Source organism: Hypanus sabinus, chromosome 5, assembly GCF_030144855.1.
Source record: "Hypanus sabinus isolate sHypSab1 chromosome 5, sHypSab1.hap1, whole genome shotgun sequence".
Taxonomy (NCBI): domain Eukaryota; kingdom Metazoa; phylum Chordata; class Chondrichthyes; order Myliobatiformes; family Dasyatidae; genus Hypanus; species Hypanus sabinus.
This window is the reverse complement of record NC_082710.1, coordinates 35,500,555-35,526,858: the sequence shown is the minus strand read 5'-3', so window position 1 is coordinate 35,526,858 and position 26,304 is coordinate 35,500,555. Positions and strand designations below refer to the sequence as shown.

The 26,304-nt window shown below is 40.1% G+C and overlaps 1 protein-coding gene across 9 annotated transcripts in view; it reads left to right on the top strand.

The window, feature by feature from the left end:
- The first annotated feature begins 447 nt into the window (after positions 1–447).
- trpm6 (transient receptor potential cation channel, subfamily M, member 6) overlaps positions 448–26,304 on the top strand; it is a 133,969-nt gene continuing 108,112 nt past the window's right edge. Inside the window, exon 1 of one of the 9 annotated variants that reach the window (XM_059969709.1) lies at positions 448–607. In XM_059969709.1, coding sequence (XP_059825692.1) covers positions 605–607 — 3 coding nt within the window. In that variant the 5' untranslated portion in view covers positions 448–604. Of the gene's footprint in view, positions 608–6,613; positions 7,274–26,304 lie in introns of those variants that run through there. The other 8 variants (XR_009512153.1, XR_009512152.1, XM_059969716.1 and 5 more) reach the window with 8 other exon arrangements.

Here is a 26,304-nt window from a genome sequence, read left to right as displayed (position 1 = left end):
ACCTACAGTCTTTATTTAACTCAATGTGAAGATAAGGTGGTTAGGAAGTAAGTTTGCCCATTTGTTACATTCAAAACCGAGCACTCCTTTGCTGCTCAGCTTTAGTTCCACAAGCTTTTGCAAATCTGAAATTTGACGGAGTTTATTGGAGATACTTCATGTCATAAATTGAACTTGATGAATGAACTTGAACCTTGATGTTTAATTTCATTGCACCATCGGCGGTATTATTGCACCAGGTGTAATTATATAAACAAGCTCTAGGTGGCATCGAGTTAAAACCAGATTATACAGAATCCTTAAAGTCAATCTCGTCACCTTGTACAATTATGATTCCTGGAAAAGCCTTTGGGCATTTACACACACTTCTAAATAACATGCCGATGTCATGAAAATCAGCTGTTGTATTTTATTGCTTGCAGCACAGTTTAAAATTGAGAAAACCTTTGCTGTGTGTTCATTTAGAAATTAATGCTTTGTTCTTTGTACTACTGAAATTTCTGAGTTTTGAAAGTTGGATGACTGAGTCAGAGAAACATTAAACTTTCCAGTTTAATGGTCAGTGCAGATTCCTGTATGATTTTAGATTTTTGTGGAGTTCAACATGGTAAGTTTTTAACTTTTTGTTTGACTTGGTAGGGAGTTCCAGTATTGTAATAAAGAATTTTTGTGTTGTAATTTCCGCTTTTATGTATTGGATTTAAAGTGCTACTGCAAAATATTATCAAGGTATTGAGTACATTGATAATTCAATCTAATGGCATTAATTTCTTTCAGAGCACATTACTGTTAGTTGGGATCGGAAGTTTGTAAGGATGTAAGCACATAATTTGGTCTTACTAAAGCATTTAATAGACTCACTAATTCCTGTATAAGGTGTTAAATATTTAGCCAAATTAAAACCTTTGCAATACCAATCAGATAATAAAATTCAGGTTTTTAATCATTGAAAACAAATATTACAATTCAATATCTTAAGTAAGTACTGAACTTTTGCATTTGGAGTGGGGAGAACTAACACCCAAGACCAGTGTTGAAGATATTATTTCAAATTCATTTCCAATCGACCCCTCAACTGAAATATTGTGTATTCAAGTTCAAAATATGCTGGAGACTAAATTCTAGCTTCAATTTGTCAATGGAATGTACTTTGGTGTTCTTCCTTAGCAGATCACTCATGGTTCTCCGAAGTGAGAAGGTGACCAGCCAGAAGTCTTGGTACACTTCGGTACTGATTGCATAGGTAGCAAAAGGGAGGAGGTCCTGAAGAGAGAATTCAGGGAGTTAGGTAAAAGCTTAAAAGTAGGACTTCTAGGGTCGTAATCTCAGGACTGCTGCCTCTGCCACTTGCTAGCGAGTGCAAAAATAGCATGATCAGGCATATTAATGTGCGCTTGAGAGACTGGTGCAGGGGGCAGGACTGCGGATTCCTGGATCATTGGGGCCTCTTCTGAGGGAGGTACAACCTGTACAAAAAGGACAGGTTACACCGGAACCCAAAGACATCCAATAGCCTACCGGGCACATTTAATAGAACTGCTAGGGAGGGTTTAAACAAATTTGGTAGGGGGAAGGGAACCAGAGCAAAGGGGCTGAGGAAGAGGAAAACAGAAATAAATCAAAGATAGCGTGCAATTGAGATTATAGAAAGAACAGGCAGGAGATGAGACTTAATCAAAGCCAGTGGCATGAGTTACAGGGCAATAAGAGACGTGGTGCAGTTAAAACAGAAAGCAACAAATACTGGACTGAGAGTGTTGTATTTGAATGCATGTAGCATAGGAAATAAAATGGATAAAATGGATAAGAAATAAAATAAAGAAATAGCATAAGAAATAAAATGAAATTCAGCTACAGTATAACGTGGCCATCTCTGACACTTGGCTGAAGTATGGCTGCCATTGGGAGCTGAACGCCCAAGGATATACAGTGTTTCAGAAAGATAGGTTAGTTGGCGGAGGGGGTATGTGGCTCTGTGTATAAGAAATAACATTAAATCATTGGAAAGAGATGACATTCGATGAGAAGGTGTAGAGCCTCTACGGGTTGAGTTAAGAAATGGCAAGGGTAAAAGGACCCTAATGGCAGTTGCATACAGGCCCCCAAACAGCATCCGGTATGTGGATTACAAATTACAGCAGAAGATAGAAAAGGCATGTCAGAAGGACAATGTCATGATAATTGTTGGGGATTTTAACATGAAAGTGGATTGGGAAAACCAGGCCAGTACTGGACCTCAAGTGAGAGAATTTGCAGAATGTCTAAGGGATGGCTTTTCAGAACAGCTTGTTGTTGAGCCCACTAGTGGATCGGCCGTACTGGAATGGGTGTGGTGTAATGATCTGGAGGTGATTAGAGAGCTTAAGGTTAAGGAACCCTTAGGGAACAGTGATCATAATGTGATTGAGTTCACTTTGAAATTTGAGAAGGAGAACCTAAATTCCAATGTGTTGGTATTTCAGTGGAATAAAGGAAATTACAATGGCTTGAGAGGGGAACTGGCCAAAGTTGACTGGAAAGGGACACTAGCAGGAAGGACAGTAGAGCAGTAATGGCTGGAGTTTCTGTGAAAAATGAGGGAAATGCAAGACAGATATATTTCCAAATAAGAACAAATTTTCGAGGGAAGAAGGACACTACTGTGGCTGACAAGTGAAGTCAGAGCCAAAGTAAAAGCAAAAGTGGGGGCATACAAGGAAGCCAGAGGTAGTGGGAAGATAGAGGATTGGGGAGCTTTTAAAAACTTGCAGATGGAAACTAAGAAGGTCATTAGGAAGGAAAAGATGAATTATGAGAGAAAACTGGTGACTAATATCAAAGAAGATACCAAAAGCTTTTTAAGTATATAAAGGGTAAAAGAGAGTCGAGGGTAGATATAGGACCAATACAAAATGACACTGGAGATATTGTAATGAGAGATGCAGAGATGGCAGAGAAACTGAATGTGTATTTTGCATCAGTCTTCACAGTGGAAGACATCTGCAGTATACCGGAGTGTCAGGGAAAATTATGACTGAGAAGGTGCTCGGGAAGCTTAATGGTCTGAGGGTGGATAAATCTCCTAGACCTGATGAAATGCACCCTTGGGTTCTGAAGGAAGTAGCTGGTGAGATTGCAGAGGCGTTAACAATGATCTTTCAAGAATCGATAGATTCTGGCATTGTACCGGATGACTGGAAAATTGCAAATGTTAGTCCACTATTTAAGAAGGGTGGGAGGCAGCAGAAAGGAAACTATAGACCTGTTAGCCTGACATCAGTGATTGGGAAGTTGTTGGAATCTATTGTTAAGGATAGGATTACGGAGTACCTGGAGGTACGACAAGATAGGCCAAAGCCAGCATGGTTTCCTGAAAGGAAGATCCTGCCTGACAAACCAACTGCAATTCTTTGAGGAAATTACAAGCAGGGTAGACGAAGGAGATGCAGCAGACGAGATGTACTTGGATTTTCAGAAGGCCTTTGACAAGGTGTCGCACATGAGGCTGCTTAGCAAGATAAGAGCCCATAGAATTACAGGGAAGTTACCAGCGTGGGTGGAACATTGGCTGGTCGGCAGAAAACAGAGAGTGGGAATAAAGGGATCCTATTCTGGCTGGCTGCCGGTTACCAGTGGAATTCCACAGGGGTCGGTGTTGGGACTGTTACTTTTTACGATGTATGTCAATGATTTGGAATACAGTATTGATGGATTTGTGGCTAAATTTGCTGACGATGCAAATATAGGTGGAGGAGTGGGTAGTGTTGAAGAACCTGCAGAGAGACTTAGATAGTTTAGGGGAATGGGCAAAGAAATGGTAAATGAAATTCAATGTTGGAAAGTGTACGGTCATGCACTTTGGTGGAAGAAATAAACGGGCAGATTATTATTTAGATGGGGAGAGAATTCAAAATGCAGAGATGCAAAGAAACTTGGGAGTCCTTGTGCAAGATACCCTAAAGGTTAACCTGCTGGTTGAGTCGGTGGTGAAGAAGGCGAATGCAATGTTGGCATTCATTTCTCGAGGTATAGAATGTAAGAGCCGGGATGTGATGTTGAGTCCTATAAGGCAATGTAAGGCAATTGTGAGATCACACTTGAAGTATTGTGTGCAGTTTTGGGCTCCTTATATTAGAATGGATATACCGACATTGGAGAGGGTTCAGCGAAGATTCACGAGAATGATTCCAGGAATGAAAGGGTTACCGTATGAGGAACGTCTGGCAGCTCTTGGGCTGTATTCCCTGGGGTTCAGGAGAATGAGGGGGGGATCTCATAGAAACATTCCAAACATTAAAAGGCCTGAACAGATTAAATATGACAAGGTTATTTCCCATGGTAGGGGATTCTAGGACAAGAGGGCACAATTTCAGGATTGAAGGACGTCCATTTAGAACTAAATGTGGAGAAATTACTTTAGTCAGAAGGTGGTAAATCTGTGGAATTTGTTGCCATGAGCAGCTGTGGAGGCCAAGTCATTGGGTATATTTAAGGCAGAGATAGATAGATTCTTGATTGGCTATGGCATCAAAGGATTTGGGGTGAAAGCAGAGGAGTGGGGGATGACTGTATGAAGTGGATCAGCCCATGTTTGAATGGTGGAGCAGACCCGATGGGCCGAATAGCCTACTTCTGCTCCTAGTTCTTATGGTCACTTTGAGCAAATGTCCTAAAGTTGAAATAGATATTGACTGTCTTGATGACAGGTCTCGGAAACGTCGTCTGTTCCTTTCCATTGATGCTGCCTGACTTGCTGACCTCCTCCAACACAGAGCGCGTCACTCCGTATTTCCAGCATCCGAAGAATCTCCTGTGTTTATAAAACAGGCGCGATGTCCCACATGGGCAGTGATACCCATCTGCTTTCACCGTTTACTAGGGTTCTGGATTAACAGGAAAATTTGAATAATGAAACATTCCGTCAAAACCGTTCTGAAGGAGACCCAGTTTTAAAATATGAACTAAAATTCTTTCTCGAGTTCATGTGCACCTCCAACATTTATGTATATTAGTTACATTCAACTCGTACAAAGAACATGGTTATTGGCATCCTCTAATAATGGAAGAGGAAATTTAAAAAAAAACTGGGGAGGCTTGAAATAAAAAACAAAACACAAAATCAGCATACCAGGACCATTCGGGAGGTCAAGTCGTGTCTGTGGATTGGTTAAAGGTCAAAGACCTTTCCCTTCATGTTTTTTTTTCCTAATAAAGATCCGTTACGTTTTAATTATTCTTTACTGGGGTTTTAGTTTGCAGACCAATTACTTTAAAATAGTTGACATTTGGAAAGTGCTGGTGTGATACGTACTCCTAATAATTTTGCAACAAAACGCTGGAAGTGGAAGTTCCTGGAATTCTCTTCTCACCGCACTCTTGTGGCATCAGGTTGGTGGGCTATTCGTTTGTTCTTTAAGCGATGGCAATGCAGAAGGCAGTTGTTAGCTTATTTTAGAAACGTGGAATTGATTTAAAAAAAAAACTGGATTACCGGAGAGAACGTAAGAGTTTCCCTTTGCTTACCATCAGAAACTCGATTGCATCGGGCATTCGTGTCATTGGATACTAATGGTAACATTGATGTTAGTCTGCAAATACTCCAACTTCTCCTAACATTCTCTACGCATTTTGGCGCCATCGATTAAAAAAAAGGCCACACGTGAAGTTAATTAATCTTGAATCAAAATCCCAGAATTTAAAGTATCGTTACAAGCGGCAGAAGGTCCAGCCGCGTAACGAATTATTAAACTCATTGATTGTCAACATGATTGATAAGGAATCATTGGGTCGTATAGCACAGAAAAGCGCCTTTCAGCTCACCTCGTCATGCCGACTATTTTATCCATCTACACTAATCCCATCTGACCTCATTAGGACCTTTTCCTTCAATGCCTTGCCAATTTCAATGTCCGTCTGACCGTCTCTTAGCTGCTTCCATTCCTTCCTCCGGAACGAGTTAACAGATATCAATCCATCGGATCCTTAAAACTCCTTCCTTACCTGTCTCATTATGCCCTGATGTTTTTGATACTTCTACAGTGGGAATACATTTTAAAAACAACACAAGAGAATCTGCAGATGCTGGAAATATAGAGTAACACACAGAAATGTGGAGGAACCTAGTAGGCCAGTCAGCATCTATGAAGAGGAATAAATGTCTCAGGACGAAATGTCGGCTCTTTATTTCTTTCCATAGATGCTGCCTGATCTGGAACAGATTGCTCTGCTTTCTGACTTGAGGATAAGCACACCACTTACGAATGATACAAGCGAGATGATTTGAAATACGAAAAATAAGCTTATTTAATGATTCGGGGAGATATTCAAATAAAATTGAATACAGAAACTTGATGAAATCGGGAGGCAGTTTCTGAACAGCAGAAAATTGTAAATGGTAGCCTTCTTCCAAATGACCCGGAATTTCATTTTCGGTTCCGAGGTAGAAGGTCTTCTTTTGAACCACAACGTTGGCATACTTGTATTTATGTTTTTACATGGGAGGATTGTGCAGTCATGCGGATTGAATAACTTTTATTTCCTTCCCTGTTCTCTTGGCCGTTTTTACTCACCTCCCCCCCCCCCACTCCGAATTCAGAATAAACTCCGCCCGAAAAGAAAACTTGCATAAATTGTCACCTTGCTCTTTGGATGACGATCGGAAACTTTATATAATTTTGTTTTGGTTGAATAAGGACCAATAGACATCGTTTCTGCTTTTAACATAGGAAACTAGTGGACTCGTGTCCTTTATCTATTGCTTTCCCGAGTTTGCTCTTTCAAGAAACCCAATTTTTGAAAGAAATCTTTTTGCTTAAGAAGAATTAACTATACTTTGGAAACGGCTATGGTCAATACCAAAGAAATGTGAGGGAATTGGAAGTTGCACTTGTTCAAGAAAGGCTAGCTCACGCCTTAATTTCTGAAACAGAACTCTGCAGTATAGTTATTTCAAAAGATCATGAACGCAGCGATCATCCAGGATCGTAAAACATTTATTGAACTGCTGATCAGCAGAACCCTGATGTGAAACATCCAGTTATTTAACTATTTGCATCAGAATAATGTTACCACCTCCGGGGTTCAAGGGTCGGGGCTCTCAATTTCGCAATCGTGTAATAGGCTGCGAAATGTTGGGTAATGGTGGCACTGTGTGATTTACGATGTCTGGAGAGATTTATCTTTCTGTCAATACTTTGGAAGTCGACGAGATTCATTGTGGCAATAGGGTCATCCAAAGACATCGCTTATCTCATTAACGCTACAGAGGGGGAAGTAAATGAAGGTTCATTGCAAGGTAATACATTTTGCCCTGGTCTGCAAAATCAGAACACTTTCCTCGTGAATCGCGACAATCTTAACTCTACTTATTAAATTTATTTATGTTCACGGGATGTTGAGGGTTTTGCTTTCCATCTTTGTGCTTGTGTCAAGTGGTGGTGAAATATTGGGGAAGTAGAACGAGTTTGCAATGTTTGTAGAACGCGATTCGAAAAAGTCCACAACTCTCATTTAATACTTCATCTGCTTACTTTCACCGTTTGTGATTCCAAAGTTCAGTTCTTGTCTCGGGAACAGCTCCTTCGTGCATTTCACCTGCAGAGAGTAGATAAACAAGGTTTAGCTCTGAATTCAGCAGGGGGGAAAACAAACGTGCAGTATAAACACAGTTGTTGCAATAAGTTCTCGATGGAAGTTGTTTTGGAAATGTATTTTGATTATGGAGCAAATGAATTGACAGTTTAGCATCTTAATAAGTACTTTTCGAAGATGCCGGTTTCAAGACGCGCACAGAAGCAAATGAACAGTATTTCTTTTAGACAGGAATACTGTCTTCTGAATACACGCGTTTCAGTTATTCAGATGGACGTATTAGGGAGCGGGAATATTATTCCTAGATGGTTTTGCTTTTGCCTTTATTTTCAGCGAAGTTGCGAAAACTGCATTTCAAAATCGCATCCATAGCTATCAATCGCCATTGATCGCCAGTGCTGTCAGATTAATTTATCAAGGTCTCTACGTTTAAACATGGCGCCCCGAAGAAACACTCCGCGGTTAGTTCTCCAATAACTTCCGAAACCCCCTTCGTTTTCTCCCTACGGATCAACCTGCCACGTGGGACTTTGACAAAGGCAACTTGTAACTCCATGAAACTTGTTGACTTCTCAAAACTATCACTTAAGTTAGTCAGGTCGGCTTGCTCGAACGATGCCATCTGTTCTTGATTGAATTCTGGTTCTGGTATGGGTGTCCCTCTGAATAATTTGCTCATTAATGACTGAAACTTTAGTTACCCTTTGCGTTCCCCTTATTATTGTAAACATTGGCACTGCATAATCATTCTCCTAATCCCCCATCCCAACAGGATTGGAAAAGGAAAATCCGAATCCTCACCATTCTTTAAAAAAAATGCCTGGACTGGGTGATTTATCAACAATTAAAAATGCTAAAAGCTGAACATGCAGTTTATGTATTGTTTCATCGCTTCATATTCCTCCTCCTGAATCTCAGTATATTCACGCTTTCCATGAAGTCCCTACGTGACTCCCTTGTCATTTCATCCATCCCACCGATCTCCGTCATGGTGCTTGCAAGCGGTACTAGTGCTACACCTGCCCCCCCCCACCCCCCACACACACCTCCTCTCAGTACTATTCAGGGCTCCAAAAAGTCCTTCCAGGTGAGGCAACATTCCACCTGGAAGTCTGTTGGGGTCATCTACTGTATCTGGTGCTCCCGGTGTGGCCGCCTGTATATCGGTGAGACCCGATGTAATTGTGAGACCATTTCGCCGAACTCTAAGGCTCCGTCCGCCAGAAAAAAAAAGCGGGATCTCTCCGTGGCCACGCATTTCAATTCTACATCCCACTCCCATTCCGACATGTCAGTCCATGGCCTCCTCTACTGCCGCGATGAGGCCACACTCAGGTTGGAGGAGCAAAACCTTATCTTCCATCTGAGTAACCTCCAACCTGATGGCATGAACATAGCTTTCTCAAACTTCCAATAATTGCCTGCCCCCCTCGCCTCACAATTCCCCATTCCTAGTTCCCTCTCTTAAGTTATCTCCTTACCTGCTAATTACCTCCCTCTGGTGCCCTTGCCTTCCCTTTCTTCCATGGCCTTTGCCCCATCTCCAGCCCTTTATCTCTTTCACGAAGGGACTTCTCAGCTCTTTACAACATCATCCCTCCCCCCTCAGGTCTCATCTATCATCCACTACCTTGTACTACTTCCTCCTCTTCCCTCACCTTCTTACTCTGATTTCCCTAGTCCTGACGAAGGGTCTTGGCCCAAAACGTCAACTGTTTACTCTTTTCCATATATGCTGCTTGGCCTGCGAAGCTCCTCCAGCATTCTCTGTGTGCTTCAATCTTATGAAACCTATCAAATATTGAAAGACCTGGATATAGTGGATGTGGAAAGGATATTTCCAATCAGCAGAGAGGCTAGGACCAGAGAGCATAGCATCGGAATGGAAGGGAGAGGAGGAGCAAATTCTTTAGCCAGAGGGTGGTGAATTTGTGGAATTCATTCCAAGAGTGCAGTGGAGGCCAAGTCACTGGGTATATTTAAAATGGAGTTGATAGATTGGTGATTTGCAAGAGTATCAATGGTTATGGGGAGAAGAATACTGTTGAGAGGGAAAGTAAATCAGCCATAATTGAATGCAAAGGACTCAATGTGCCAAATGGCCCAATTCTGCTCCTATTTCTTATGATCCTATGGTCTTATTGACTGGCTCAAAGTATTCATATGGAATGATACACACTTCTTCCGCCTCAGCACTGTGCTGTTTTGATCAGTAATATGGCCGTAAGTCAGTGAGCTGTATATTGGCAGTAGGTGAATTATTGGAGATGCGCTTATCAGACATAGTTTACATGATTTTCTGCAGATGAAATTTCTCACCAATGTTAGTTTTTTAAGGACACAACAATGAAGACAGATGAGAGCAGGGTGGTAAATTTGTCTATATAGACTTTGATAATGCATTTGACTAGGTCCCACTTGATAGGCTGATCCAAAATGCTAAGGCATATGAGACACCAAGTGATCTGGCTGATTGGACCCAATATTGGTTTAGTGATAGGAGACAGTTGGTAGTGGTAGAAAGAGCGTTTTCTCATTGGAAGTCTGTGACCAATTGTGCACCAAAGGATCAATGCTGGCACGCTTGTTGTTTGCAACACGTACTATACATATATACCGTACGTATATGACTTGGATGTGAATGTAGGAGGTATGATTAGTAAGTGTGAAGATGGTTCAGAAGGTTTTAGTGTTGTGGAGTCAATCCAGTGCAGAAATGCGTTACTACCATATTTTACCCCACATTAGAATGATGATCATTTATTGTGTTGTTTCCTTCATCCATGAAGCAAAGAGGTTACATGTGCCATTAAAAGATTATTGGGGAATGTTTTGACATTAGGGGAGCCAGATAATAGTCTTGGATCTTTGTTCATTTAAAAAGATAATCACTAGAAATTTTCAAACTTTTCCTCTCAGTGCCACAATTCCATAGTAAATATTTCATACATTAATATTTCCTCACACTATGGAAGAAGGCTGTTTGGTCCATTATGTCTCTCAGAGCAGTCCCTTTCCTTGCTGAATTCTCTCTCACATCCACCCACTCAACCTCTCCTATTTAGTTAGTTAGTCTTTCCTTCCTGCTTATACCTGTCTAATCAAGATTGCTCTGCAATGATGTCAATTTCGCAAGGAACTAAGAGTGTAGCCCTAGCCTAAAGAGTAGGGCACAGCAGGAGTGAAACAAAGCAACATATTTGTCCTTCCATGTTCAATGATAGGCCCATTGGTAAGCTCTGAAAATTAAGCTGCTTGATAGAATTATGTCATTGAGATTGACATACTTGCTTGTAACGTAACCAGGAGTTAATTCAGTTAAGACTATATGGCCAGGTTATTGGATGGAAGTGCAAGTTAAGCTATGATTCAAGTTCTAAAGAACATTTTGCAGATTCAGCTTCTGTAAATTGTTTGAATAATTATTCAAAACAGTATTTTGGACTTGTATCTAAAGATTTATTGAAACAGTTGCAGCTTGACATTTTTTAAATTTCCCATGAGTAGAGTTTGTAGGGTTGACTGAGCAGGTGCACTGGGATTTTGTTAATAAGTGTTTAAAGTCTGGTGTAAGGTGCTCCTTCTCATTTAATGAAGTACAGTACAGTACTTGAGTGGTAATATGATCTGATGATTAAAGTACTGATAAGTATCGTGAAATGCAAAGTTCAATCAGTCAATCAATAATTTTGGGAGTGAGTTCCTACTCGGTATTGGAACCCGGATCCTTCTATCAGTGACATTTGTCCTAAATTAGCTGATGGTAATTCACAGAAAATTCCCTATTGAACCAATACTGGGCCATGCAGCCTTAATTAAATTAACTCCTAGTTATCTTGACATTTGAGTTACTCCAGTGGAAAACTATAACTTCTTTTTCTGAAAACTCCACAGGCAAACATCAGTACACTGCAGCAGAGCTCAATGAAATCTATCATTGATTTATTTTTCATGGTGATGCTGTTTAATATGAAAGAAAAGCTCAGGAGATTCTTCTCAGATTTCCATATCACATTAGCAATGCTACAGATCTTATATTGGAAGCTACCAACAAGTACAAGTTCCAAGTCCGCCTGTTAATTAGAAGTGTATGTAATAGAGTAATAAACGCATAAAGCACCACAGAACAGAACCGGGCCCTTCAGCCCATCTAGTCTATGCCAAACTATTATTCTGCCTAGTCCCATCAACCAGCACCGGGACAAAAGTTCTCAATGTGCCGCCCATCCATGTACCTATCCAAATATCTCTTAAATGTTGCAGCCGAACTGGCATCCACCACTTCTGCCAGCAGCTCGTTCCACACTCAAACCACCTTCTAATTGAAGAAGTTCCCCGTTCTGGTTGGCCTTAAATATTTCACCTTTCACCCTTAACCTATGACCTCTAGTTCAAGTCTCACCAAACCCTCAGTGGAAAAAACCCTGCTTGTATTGACCTTATTTATAGCACTCATTATTTAGTATAACTGGGTAAAATCTCCCCTCATTCCCTGATGCTTCAGGGAATAAAATCCCAGTGTATTCAACCTTTCCCTAGTACTCACTTGCTCAAGTTGCATCAACTTCCTTGTCAAATTTCTCTGTCCTCTTTCAAACTTGATATTCTTCCTGTAGTTAGGTGACCAGAGATGCTTATAATACACCAAATTTAGCCTCACTAATGTCTTATATAACTTTCACATAACATCCTAACTCCTGTACTCAATACTTGGATTTATGAAGGCCAATATGCCAAAGCCATCTTTATGACCTCACTTACCTCTGTCTCCACTTTCAAGGAAATTTAAGGCAATGAGACATAGGAGCAGAATTGGGCCTGTCAGGTCTACTCCACCATTCCATTCCATAATGGTTGATTTATTACTTGCATTCCCAGTCTCCTGCTTTCTCCCTGTAGCCCCTGGTGCTCTGACTCATCAAAAACCTACCAATCTCCACTTTAAATATAGCAGCCACTTAGCTTTCAAAGCTGTCTGAGCCAATGAATTCCACAGAATTATTACCCTCTGGCTAAAGAAATCCCTCCTCATCTCAATTCTAAATGGACATCCTCTATTCTGAGGCTGTGCCTTCTGGTCCTAGACTCCCCCCTATAAGAAACATCTTCTCCACACCCACTCTACTTAGGTCTATCAACATTCACTGAGTTTCAGTGAGATCACCCTTCCCCCACCACCTTTCTTCCAAACTCCAGCTAGTGCAGGCCCAGAATCGCCAAATACTCCTCTTTTGTTAATCTTTTTGTTAATGGATTCAACAGTGGCTAGATGGGAGATGCCAGGGAGTAGTGGTGGATAACTGTGTGTCAGGTTGGAGGCCGGTGACTAGTGGTGTGCCTTGGATCTGTATTGGGTCCAGTGTTGTTTGTCATATACATTAATGATCTGGATGATGGGGTGGTAAATTGGATTAGTAAGTATGCAGATGATACTAAGGTAGGTGGCGTTGTGGATAATGAATTAGGTTTTCAAAGATTTAGGCCAGTTAGAAGAGTGGGCTGAACGATGGTAAATGGAGTTTAATGCTGATAAATGTGAGGTGCTACATTTTGGTAGAATAATCCAAATAGGACATACATTGTAATTGGTAGGGTTTTGAAGAGTGCAGTAAAACAGAGTGATCTAGGAATAATGGTACATAGTTCCCTGAAGGTGAAATCTCATGTGGATAGGGTGGTGAAGAAAGCTTTTGGTATGCCGGTCTTTATAAATCAGAGCATTGAGTATAGGAATTGGGATGTAATGTTAAAATTGTACAAAGCATTGGTAAGGCTGAATTTGGAGTATTGTGTACATTTCTGTTCACTGAATTATAGGAAGGGTATCAACAAAATAGAGAGAGTACAGAGAAGATTTACTAGAATGTTACCTGGGTTTCAGTGCCTAAGTTACAGGGAAAGGTTGAACCAGTTAGGTCTTTATTCTTTGGAGCACAGAAGGTTGAGGGGGGACATGATAGAGGTATTTAAAATAATGAGGGGGATAGATTGAGTTAACGTGGATAGGCTTTTTCCATTGAGAGTGGGGAGATTCAAACGAGGACATGAGTTGAGAGTTGGGGGCAAAAGTTTAAGGGTAACACGAGGGGGAAATTCTTTACTCAGAGAGTGGTAGCTGTGTGGAACGAGCTTCCAGTAGAAGTGGTAGAGGCAGGTTCAGTATTGTCATTTAAAGTAAAATTAGATAGGTATATGGACAGGAAAGGAATGGAGAGTTATGGGCTGAGTGCGGGCCACTGGGACTAGGTGAGTGTAAGAGTCGGCACGGACTAGAAGGGCTGAGATGGCCTGTTTCCATGCTGTAATTGTTACATGGTTATATGGTTCTCTTTGTGGAATCATTCTCATAAAGCTCCTTAGGACCTTCGCCAATGCCAGCACATCTGTACTTAGTTAAGGAGCCCAAAACCTCCTCAGAATACTCCAAGTGCAGTCTCAGCATTACATCATTGCTTTTATATTCAGTCCTCTCAAGATTAATGATTTCATTGCATTTGCCTTCCTTGCCACCAATCTTTAGGGAATCCTGCACGAGGATTTCCAAGTCCCTTTGCCTTTCTGATGTCTTAATTTTCTCCCCATTTAGAAAATATTCTGTGCCTTTACTCCTGTTACCAAAGTGCATACCATAGACTTCCCTACTCTGTATTCCATCTGCCACTTTTTTTGCCCATTCTCCCAATCTGTCTAAGTCCTTCTGCAGAATCCCTGCTTCCTCAACATTACTTGATCCTCTGTCTGCCTTCATATCATAAGACCATAAAAGACAGGAGCAGAGTTAGGCCATTTGACCCATCAAGTCTGTGCCATGATTTCATCATGGCTGATCCAACTTTCCTCTCAGCCTGAATCTCCTCCCTTCTCCCCGTATTCCTTCATTCCCTAAACAATTAAGAATCTTTCATTCTCTGCCTTAAATATACATGAAGACTTGGCCTCCACAGTTGCTTGTGGCAGAGAATTCCACAGATTCACTATTGTCATGCTAAAGAAATTCCTCCTCTAAAGGGATGCTCCTCTAATCTGAGACTGTGTCCTCTGGTCTTGTACTCTCCCACCATTGGAAACCTTCTCTCCACATCCACTCTATCAGGGCCTTTCAAGTATTTGATAGGGTTCAATGACGTCACTCCTCATTCTAGTGAATACAAGCCCAGAGCCATCAAATGCTCTTCATATGACAAGCCATTCAATCCTGGAATCATTTTTGTGATCCTCCTTTGAACCATCTGCAAACTTGGCCATGAATTCTGTCAACCAAATCACTGACATATAACAGGAAAAGAAGTGGCCCCAGTGTCAACCACTGCAGGGCATCACTAGTAACTGGCAGAAATCCAGAATAGGCCTCCTGTATTCTTACTTTTTGCCTCCTGCCAGTCAGCCAATCTTCTACCCATGCTAGTTTCTTCCTTCTAATACCATATGCTCTTATCTTCTTGAGCATCCTCATGTGTGGCAGCTTGTCAGAGGCCTTCTGAAAATCCAAGTAAAGAGCTTGCACTGACTCTGCTTTGCTTCTTTTGCCTCAAAGAATTCCAACATATTAATCAGACAAGATTTCCCCTTAAAGAAACCATGCTGACTTTGGCCTAATTCATCATGTGCCTCCAAATTCTTAACAACAGACTCAAACATCTTTCCAACCAAGCACTGAAGTCAGGCTAACTGGCCTATAATTTCCCATCTTCTGCCTCCCTCCCTTCCTAAAGAGTGGAGTGACATTTGCAATTTTCCAGTCCTCCAGAACGATGCCAGAATCTAATGATTTTGAAAGATCATTACTAATGTCTCCATAATCTATTCAGCTAGCTCTTAAAAAATCCTAGAGTGATCCAGGTGACTGAACCATTTTCAGACCTTCAGCTTCACAAGCACTTTCTCCTTCATAATATCAACTGTACTCACTTCTGCCCCCGACTCTGCTGAATTTCTGGCATACTGCTTCCACAGTGAAGACTGATGCAAAATACTTATTAATTTTTCCACAATTTTTTCCCCCATTATTACCTCTCCAAAATAATTTTGCAACAGTCCAATATCCACTCTCACCTCTCTTTTTCTCTTTATATATCTGAAAAAATCTTTGGAATCCACTTTGATATTATTGACTAGCTTACATTCATATTTAATCTTCTCTCTCTTTATGGCTTTTTAGTAGAATTTGTTGGTAGTTAAAAGCTTCCCAATCATTTAACTTCCCACTATTTTTTGCTCTAGTATATGTCCTCTCTTTTCCTTTGAAACTGTTTTTTGACTTTCCTTTTCAACCACGGCTGTGTCATACTCTCCTTTAGAATACCTGTTCAGCTTTGGGGTGTGTCAATCCTGTGCCTTTGGAATTGCTCTCAGAAACTCCAGCCACTGTTGTTCAGTTGTAATCCCTGCCAATGTCCCTTTCCAATCAACTTTGGCCATCTCCTCTCTCATGCCTCTGTAATTCCCTTTACTCCACTGTAGTGCTGATAAATCTGACTTCAGCTTCTCCCTCTCAAGGGTGAATCATATCACTTTATGATCACTGATTTCTAAATGACCCTTACTATAAGCTTCCTAATCAAATCTGGTTCATTATACCACAGTACCCAATCCAGAATTGCCTTTCTCCTAGTGGACTCAATTACAAGTTGCTCTAAAATGCTATCTTATTCCTATTCTGCAAATTCCAACCTCATTTTCCCAATCTACCTGCATATTGAAATCCCCTATGACCATTGTAACAATTTCTTTTTAACATGCATTTTCTATCTCCCATTGTAATTTGTTATGCCACATCCTGGTTACTGTTCAGAGGCCTGTATAAAATTCCCATCAGGGTCTTTTACCCTTGCAGTTTCTTAATTCTTCCCGCAAGGATGCTACATTTTTTGATCTTATGTCACCTCTTAAAAAGGACTTGATTTCATTGTTTATCAATAGAGCCAGCCCACCCCCTCTACCTACCTGCACATTCTTTTGATACAGTGTGAATCTTTGGATGTTAAGCCCCCAACTATGATCTTCTTTCAGCCACGACTCCTTGATTCCCAAAGCATCACACCTACTAAACTCTAACTGCACGACAGAACATCTTTATTTACCTCATTCCGTATATTGTCTGCATTCAAATATATTCAGCATCAGGTTAAATATCATGGACATATATTGTGAACTTTGTTGTCTTGTGGCAGCAGTACCTTGCAAAACATAATAATAAAAACTATAAATTACAATAAGTATATACATAAATAAAATTATGTAAATTGTGCGAAAAGAGAGGATAAAAATACTGAGATAGTATTCATGGGTTCATTTATGGACCTGTATTCCCAGATCCCTCTGTTCTATACTCATATGTGCCCTACCATTCACTGTATAAGTACCCTGGTTTGCCATCCCAAAGTGCCTCACCTCACAGTTACCTGCATTAAATTCCATCTACCATTTTTCAGCCCATTTTCTGGCTGGCTCAGATCCCACTGCAACAGCAATCTTATGTCCGAACTGCAGCTCAAGAGAATTAATGCAATATTTTGAGTAAAAAAGCTGTCATCCAATCTACATCCCTCTGTAAGTCTCTCTGAGTAAATAACGGCAATCGCGTTGTTCACTAGGTCTGTTATTACAGTAACTTTACTTGATGTGAGAAGGTAGTTTGGGGATGAAGGACAACTTTAACAACAAACAACTGTCAGAAAGATGGTGACACTACATTTTCAGAGAGTTTCATGCCTTTTCTTTAAAAACACAGATAAGTTTAAATCCTTGGTGTGGATTCAAAATAGATATAATCACAGACTGCTAGAGGAATTTGAGTATGAACATTTATTGCCTTTCTGGATGCAGGAGGAGGCTGAAATATGGGATGGAGAAATGAGATTGGTTACAGGGGATGGCATCTGCTTACATTCTGTGAGAGGTCAAGGAAACTGAAGGTGAAATTTTAAATATTAAACTTTGTTTCTGCATATAAGGATAGTAAATTAACCAAACTCTGCTCTAAAAGACATTAAGCAAGTTATTTTGTAACACTAAGCAGCAAGCCTGAATTTCGATTTACTCAATGCGATATCAAGACATGGTTGGGAACTCTGGAGATACTATACCCGGGCAATTTGATCGGACAATGCCGTCTGTAGCACTGAAGACCTGCATTCTAAGCTTTTCCAACACACTAACAGAATGGTAATATCAAAAATGGACCAGATAGGTCTTGTTCACAAATCCAGTGTAGCTAATTACTGTCCACTAGTCACAGCAGTATTCCAATGGAAAGAGTCATTGACAGTGCTATCATGTGACACGTTCTCACCATGTCCGAATGGACAAGTAACTGCAGTACATTTTGTACATGACACACTTGCTGCTATCATGTTCCTGTGGTGGAGGGGCTGCATTTTTAAAGCAGTGGGTGTATTGTCACTCAAATCTTGAAGACCATAAGGCCATAAGACATAGAAACAGAACAAGGCCATTCAGCCCATCAACTCTGCTCTGCCATTCCATTATGGCTGATCCCCAATCCCACTCAACCCCATACAACTGCCTTCTTGCCATAACCTTTGATGCCCTGACCAATCTGGAAACTATCAATTTTCACTTTAAGTATACCCACAGTCTTGGCCTCCACTGCAGTCTGTGGCAGAGCATTCCACAGATTCACTACTCTCTGGCTAAAAAAATTCCTCCTTACCTCTGTTCTGAAAGGTCGCCCCCCCCCCCAATTTTGAGGCTGTGCCCTCCAGTTTTGGATACCCCCACCATAGGAAACCTCTCCACATCCACCTTATCTAGTCCTTTCAGCATTCGGTAGGTTCAATGAGATCCCCTTGCATTCTTCTAAATTTCAGTGAGTGCAGGCCCAAAGTTGCCAAACGCTCCTCATATGTTAACCCATTCATTTCGGGAATCATTCTTGTAAACCTCTTCTGCACTCTGTCCGATGACCACACATCCTTTCTGAGACATGGAGACCATACTCCAAATGCGGCCTGAGTAGTGTCTTATAAAGCCACAGCATTATCTCCTTGTTTTTATATTCTATTTCCCTTGAAATGAATGCCAACATTGTATTTGCCTTCTTTTCCCCAGACTCAACCTGTAAATTAACCTTCTGGGAGTCTTGCACAGAGGCCCTTTGCACCTCTGATGTTTGAATTTTCTCCCCATTTAGGTACTAACCTGCACTTTTGTTCCTTTTAAAAAAATGCATTGTCATACATTTCCCAACACTGAATTCCATCTGTCACTTTTTTGCCCATTCTTCCAATTTGTCTAAGTCCTGCTGCAATCGCATTGCTTCCTCAGCACTACCTACCCCTCTACCTACCTTCGTATCATCTGTAAACTTTGCGACAAAGTTATCAGTTCCATTATTTAAATAATTGACAATCAAGGTGAAAAATAGCTGTCCCAATACTGACCCCAGATGAACACCACTACTCTGACAGCCAAGCAGAAAGGCCCCCTTTATTCCCACTCACTGCCTCCTGCCTCCCAGCCATTCCTCTGTCCATGCCAGTATCTTTCCTGTAATGCCATGGGCCTTTATCTTGTTAAGCAGCCTCATGTGTGGCTCTTATCAAATGCCTTCAGAAAATCCAAGTAAATGACCACCACTGCCTCTTCATTGTCTACCCTACTTGTTACTTCCTCAAAGAGTTCTAACAGGCAAGATTTCCCTTTACAGACACCATGCTGATTTCAACTTATTTTATCATTTGTGTCCAACTAGTTCAAAGCCTAATCCTTAATAATGGACCAACACTTCCCCAACCATTAAGGTCAGGCTAACTGGCCTATAATTTCTTTTCTTTTGCCTTCCTCCCTTCTTAAAGAGTGGAGTGACGTTTGTAATTTACCAGTCCTCCAGAACCATGCCAGAATTAAGTGATTCCTGAAGGATCATAACCAATGAATCTGCTGTCTCTTCAGCAACCTCTTTCAGAACTCGGAGATGTAGTCCTTCTAGTCCAGGTTACTTTTCCTTTGTAATAGCAATGGCACTCACTCCTGCTCCCTGACTCTCACGGACCTCTGGCACACTGCTAATATCTTCCACAATGAAGGCTGATGCAAAGTACTTATTAAGTTCCTCTGCCATTTCTTTGTCCCCTATTACTACCTCACCAACATAATTTTCCGGTGGTCTAATATCAACACTTAACTTCCCTTTACTCTTTATATTACTGAAAAAACTTTTGGTATCCTGCTTTATATTATTGGCTAGTTTGTACTCATATTTCATCTTTTTCCTTCTTATAGGTTTTTCAGTTACCTTTTGTTGGATTAAAAAAATTTCCCAATCATCCAACTTCCCAGTCACTTTTGCTACATTATATGCTCTTTCTTTGGCCTTTATGCAGTCCTTAACTTCCCTTGTCAGCCGTGGTTGCCTACCCCTGCCATCTGAGAACTTCTTCCTTTGTGGAACATACCTATCCTGCGCCTTGTGAACTTTTCCCAGAAAATTCAGCGGCCTTTGCTCTGCTGTCATCCCCACCAGTATCCTCTTCCAAACCACCTAGGCAAGCTCCTCTCTCACGCCTTTGTAATTCCCTTTAGTGTATTCCATTGTGATAGTGAAACATCTGACATACCCCTCCCTTTCAAATTGCGGTATGAATTCAATCATGTAATGGTTGCTGTCTCCTAAGGCTGCATTTACCCTAATAAAATCTGGATTATTACACAACACTCAATCTAAGATGGCCTTTCTCCAAGTAGCCTCAAGCATAAGCTGCCCTAAAAAGCCATCTCATAGGCATTCAAAAAATTTTCTCCATTGTGATCTGAAACCAACCTGACTTTCCCAATCCCCTAGCATATTGAAGTCCCCCATTACAATTGTGACATCAGCCTTACTACATGCCCTTTCCAGCTCCCTTTGCAATCTCAACCCCACATCTTGACTATTATTTGGAGGCCTATACATGATTCCCATAATTTTTTTACCTTTCTTATCTCCACCCACTAATTTTTGACTTTCTTTGATCCTATGTCACCTCTTTCTAAAGATGTAATTCCATCTCTTACCGACAAAGACACACCACCACCTATGCTTCCCTGCCTGTCCTTTCAATATGAAGTATATGCTTTGATATTAAGCTCCGAATTACCATCTTCTTTCAACCACGACTCAGTGATGCCCACAACGTCACACCAACCAATCTCTAATTGTGCCACATAGAAACATAGAAAACCTACAGTACAATACAGGCCCTTCAGCCCATAAAGTTGGGCCGAACATGTCCTTACCTTAGAACTACCTAGGTTTACCCATAGCCCTCTATTTTTTTAAGCTCCATGTACCTGTCCAGGATTCTCTTAAAAGAACCTATTGTTTCCAGCTCCACCAGTGCCACCGGCAACCCATTCCATGCACTCACCATCTCTGCATAAAAATCTTACTCATGACATCTCCTCTGTACCTACTTCCAAGCACCTTAAAACCATGTCCTCTTGTGCTAGCCATTTCAGCCCTGGGAAAAAGCATCTGACTATCCACATGATCAATGCCTCACCTTATCTTGCATACCTCCATCAGGTCACTCCAAGGAGAAAAGGCCAAATTCACTCAACCTATTCTCATAAGGCATGCTCCCCAATCCAGGCACATCCTTGTAAATCTCCTCTACACCCTTTCTATGGTTTCCACATCCTTCCTGTAATGAGGCAAACAGAATTGAGCATAGTACTCCAAGTAGGGTTTGACCAGGGTCCTAATTAGCTGCAACATTACCTCTTGGCTCTTAAACTCAGTCCCACAGTTGATGAAGTCCAGTGCACCATATTCTTAACCACACAGTCAACCTGTGTAGCAGCTTTGTGTGTCTTATGGACTTGGACCCCAAGATCCCTCTGATCCTCCACACTGCCAAGAGTCTTACTGTTAATGCTATATTCTGCCATTATGTTTGACCTACCAAAATGAACCACCTCACACTTTTCTGGGTTGAACTCCATCTGCCACTTCTGAGCTCAGTTTTGCATCCTATCAATGTCTCGCTGTAACTTCCGACTGCCCTCCACACTATCCACAACACCCCCAATCTTTGTGTCATCAGCACAAATTCATCCACCTTATTCTGAATACTAAATGCAGTTAAATACAGTACCTTCAGTCCTGCATTCTTTGCCCTTTTGAATTTTGCCTCTGTGGTACAATTTAACTCTTTGCACTCTCTGCATTTGAATCTAATCACTGGCTTGTCCTTCCTTACATTCATATTACACCCATCAACTACTTGTAAACCTACTGGCTCATCCTCAGCTCTAACATACTGATTCTCAACCCCCTGCCACATTACCTTAAGCCACTTCCTACGGAATTGTGGGGACTCATTCACTCATCCACATAATTGCAGAGAATTCCACCAGGTTCCTGACTTGAGCTCTATAGCTGGTAGAAAGCCTTTGAAGTGTCAGGAGGTGAGTCACTCTCGTATCTCCTTATGACACAGGGAAACTATGGAGTACAGTAGTTAATTTCCTATTAACTAAAATAAAATTATTTTAAGTATTGATCTATTTGTAGAATTTCATTAAATCTATCTGCAGGGAAATTGAAAGTGACATCATCATGATGATGATTTAACCCAGTGGTGCCCAACCATTTTTTGGTTATCGTCCACATCGCCAGAGCCCCCACTCCCGTTTCAGGCATTACATAAAAGCTACGGTATAAAGAATTTTGATTTACGATGTATAGTGAAAGAAAATCTGAATTGCAAATTCAAAGCAGTGACAAATAATTGCAAAAATTATTCAAATCTATTTAAAGCTAAAATAAAATAATTTATTTAATTACTGTTGAAAAAAGTTTTCATCAACAATTTTAGAGCATACAGTAGCCCAGCTATTCACTACTTTGTTGCTTTTTCACCTTTCTCTGAGACGGATGAGATTGGTGGAGTAATATCAGCTTCTCAACATTAGGCTGAATGTCACTCGGAAAGTGTCTTAGATCCCTAGTAATTTGCAGTTTGGTCTTCGCTTTCAAAGAAGTTGGGTGACTGCATTGAAACTGCATTCCACTGAATATGACATTGGAAAGGCAATAAAGACCATCTTGACCTTTTTCACTTTAAGAGATTTCTTTCTGCAACCAAAAGTCTTGATATGATTTTCTTAGATCTCGGCTTCAGTTCAAAGTCACTTTGTAGCAAGATCAGTTCTTCTTCCATCCTTCCTGCAGAACAATCCCAAGTATTCAGGAATAGATTTATTACCTAATCTAGAACTTGGATCTAGAGAAGATCCTGAATCTCTCTGACTTGTCTTTTTACAGGTCTCCCAGGTGGACACAGTGTACTTGGAAGTTATCATCTGGTATTATTTCTTTGTATTCCAACTCAGAGGGGCTTGGAAATTGGAAAAAGTTGAAGGTCAATGTTACACATAAATAGGGTTTAACTTGGACAAAAAAGTGGCGATGATTGATTTGACTTTCACTAAGATTCAAAGCATTCCTTGCAACTAAAGTTTGATTTCATTAAACACTGTGAATAATTCTGGCAAATAAGCAATGTCATGTCTAATATTCTTGAATTGATTACTGAATGAAACATTCAATAATTCAAAGAATTTTATCACAGTTTCAAAAAGTGCATAAAGTCATCTCAGGCAGTTTCCCTTTGAGAGCCATCTGACTTCTGAGTGCAACAGCAAGCATTCAAACTGTTCACCATTCTCAATACGAGCAAAGTTTATTAGTGCATTCTCGTACAAAGCTCTCTAAATACAGCAGTTGGGAATTGACAGCTTGGTCTTTATTTTAGTTGCTGCTGTGATAAAAGTATTTAATGATTTGTGTAGCTGATCACTTAGGTGTTTTGCAACAAGATGCTGTCTATGAATTATATAGTGAATGATGACTATGTTATGTACAGCTTTATTCAAGAAAGTAATAACCCCACAGTGGTGTTGTTGGTACCCCATCTGTTGTCCAAGCAGGAATGTTGGTAACTGGAATGCCATTCTCTTTGAAAAATACTTTTTCTAGTCCTCTTGCAAATGACAACTCTTGATCCATGCTTTCATCTTTTTTGGAGTGAACTTAACCAAGAATCAAAGACTTATTCCCTGGCAAATTGACTCATTCATCTGCAGGACAAATTCAGTTGTCCTGACATATGTTGCACAATGTATCTTCCACATTTTTTAGACTTTTCATCTATACATCTTTGAACAGAGTTGTCACTGAGCAGAATCACTTTAAATATAGCTTATGCAAAACCTTACACAGAACCTCCTTTACTGCTGGCAGAATCAGTTCTTTTCCATTTGTATGGGGTTTTCCATATTTAGTAATGAGCAATGAAATGGTGTATAAAGCATGCAAACCATTGCTGTTTTGTTGTGAATTGCAGGCAAATATGTTTTGAAGTTTTTTTCCATCTCTGAAAGAGGTGAGGTGATTATGTGATCATTGTACTCAATTATGAGGCACTGAGGATCGATGCTTATAATAAATAATTCATTTCTTAAATTAAGCCTGTCGTCCCTCAGATGCCCCCTTGCTGCTGAGCACTTCCCCCTTTATCTTTATTGTCCTCTTAGAAATCCCCATCACCCCTCAGGGGAGCAGTGTCACTCACTTTGGTAACCACTGATCTAACCTCAATTCCTTTAAACATTCACCATAGCCTTTAAACTGCTAATGACTTCATACAGAATTTATATTAAGACAACTTCAGCCGACTCACAGATTTTATTTTAGTTTGTCGGCTCAGGCTTATAGCTATGAGCATTTCAGTAAGTGGTTCAAACTATCATAATCTACTGAATTTAAGCAGTTGTTATATTGGTGCTGTGATTCTAATTAGGGTTTGCCTGCTCTGTATTTGTAAATTTCATATAAATCCAATAAAATATACTGAAAAAGAACAGGCAACTCTGGTTATTGTTGGGTTTCAGCTGAGGAATGCAGATATACCTGTATTTAAACCCCTCCACAAACCACGGTGTTGTGGAGGGAAGAAGGTTTAACCTTTTATCTACTTGTTGCTTTTTGCTGTTTCTAACAAAGTAATTAATTTCTGTATTGCAAACTGTCAAAGAATCCTACTTCCCTTTAAATGATGAATATTACAAAATACGAATTGGAAGACAGAAGGAGAGAAAAATTGCTGAACACTGAACGGAGATGCCTTAATAAACTGGTGGATTTTACCTAGAGTCTTGGAAGGGTTAAAATATGTCACTAGATTTGTCCTTGACACATGCACTTTTGACAAAGATCTTGTCGATTTAGCAGTTGGTAGAGCCTTTCCTTGTTTTACTGCTTTACAGTTTCTCTGCATTTGTGGATGACAAATGGGGAGTACATCATCTGTTATAGATGGTTTGCTTTCCTGTTTCAGACTACATACTATTGTGTAGTTCTGTGCTCATGGGTGTTAAAACCAAGCAAAGGCATTACCTTAATATTGCTACTGTGTTGCAGACTTTTGCATTTATCCTTCTGTAGAGTACATATTTGGGAAAAAAAAGGCTTACTTCCTCAACAATTTGGAAACTAATACAATTGATTCTAAAATATGGTAAGTCACATTATATTTATGAACCAGATCTTTGATGTTGATAATCTGTTTATAATATTGTCTATGTTCATGTGCTCTTCATGAGGGCAGTTGGTAGTTCTAACTGTATTGTATGCTCAGTGGTAACAAATACAGATCCTAAGTTTGGACTCAAATGCTAACGTTGGAGTATTTAGCAATATAAACATTTTCTGAATTGCCATCTATTTCTGAAGTGCGGTTTATTCACATCAACTTTTCAGTTTTATTTGTGATTCTTAAATTGTTCGTACATATAACAGAGCAGTTACCAAAGTAAATTGCATGTTTACTTAATGTAGTCACTTCTACCACCTAATTGCTTTACAATTAAATGTTAATGTTTACACCGATGCTTGAGAGTTTAATTATCACCTGGTATATAAAATACCTTCAATTATTTATTCCTGCTATCACTGTGATGGAAATAAAACTCCTATCCCTTCAATGCAACCTGAGTAGTGCCACATTTTATTAGTAACTCTTTGATGAGATAAACTTCCAGGGGTGTTATTGAGTATAAAGTTGATATATTCAACCACACTCCAGAACATGTGCACACAATTCAGGTAACACTTTAGTGCAGAGGAAATACTGTTTTGTCAAAAGACACTGTGGACTGGATGAAATGTTAATCCCAGAGCAATCACATCTACTTTGAAGAAGAGCCAGGTATTACCCCAGTCAACGATACTTTCTTAGCTTACAGTTTTTAAAAAAATCAATTATCTGGTCATTCATATCATTTACTGTTTGAGGAGCTTTGCTAATTAGCTATGTTGTTATATGCTAGTGATTACTGCACTGCAAAATTAACCCAGTGGTTGTGTTATACTTTGTGATACCATTTGTTTGGATGAAACTACTGTGTAAATTTTCTCTTACTGTTACTGCCATACCTGTAGTTTCTATTTTGTACTCCAAAGGCTTGCTGCTTTATTAATCAAGGTACTATCTTTTTCTACAATAAGAAACTCTGAATTAATTCTCTTTCATCTCCTGCTTTTATAATATGTTTTATATATCAATTAGTTATGAAGAGTAAGGCAAGATGTAAGAATAATTTAAAGATGGGAGACTCAGTTCTCTCCATCCACTTGGTTTCATCCATTTACGTGGCCGAGCTCCCTATTTGATCTTTATGATAATGTAACCCCTATTTCATTTCTCACTTTGCCTCCAGCATTAAATAAAT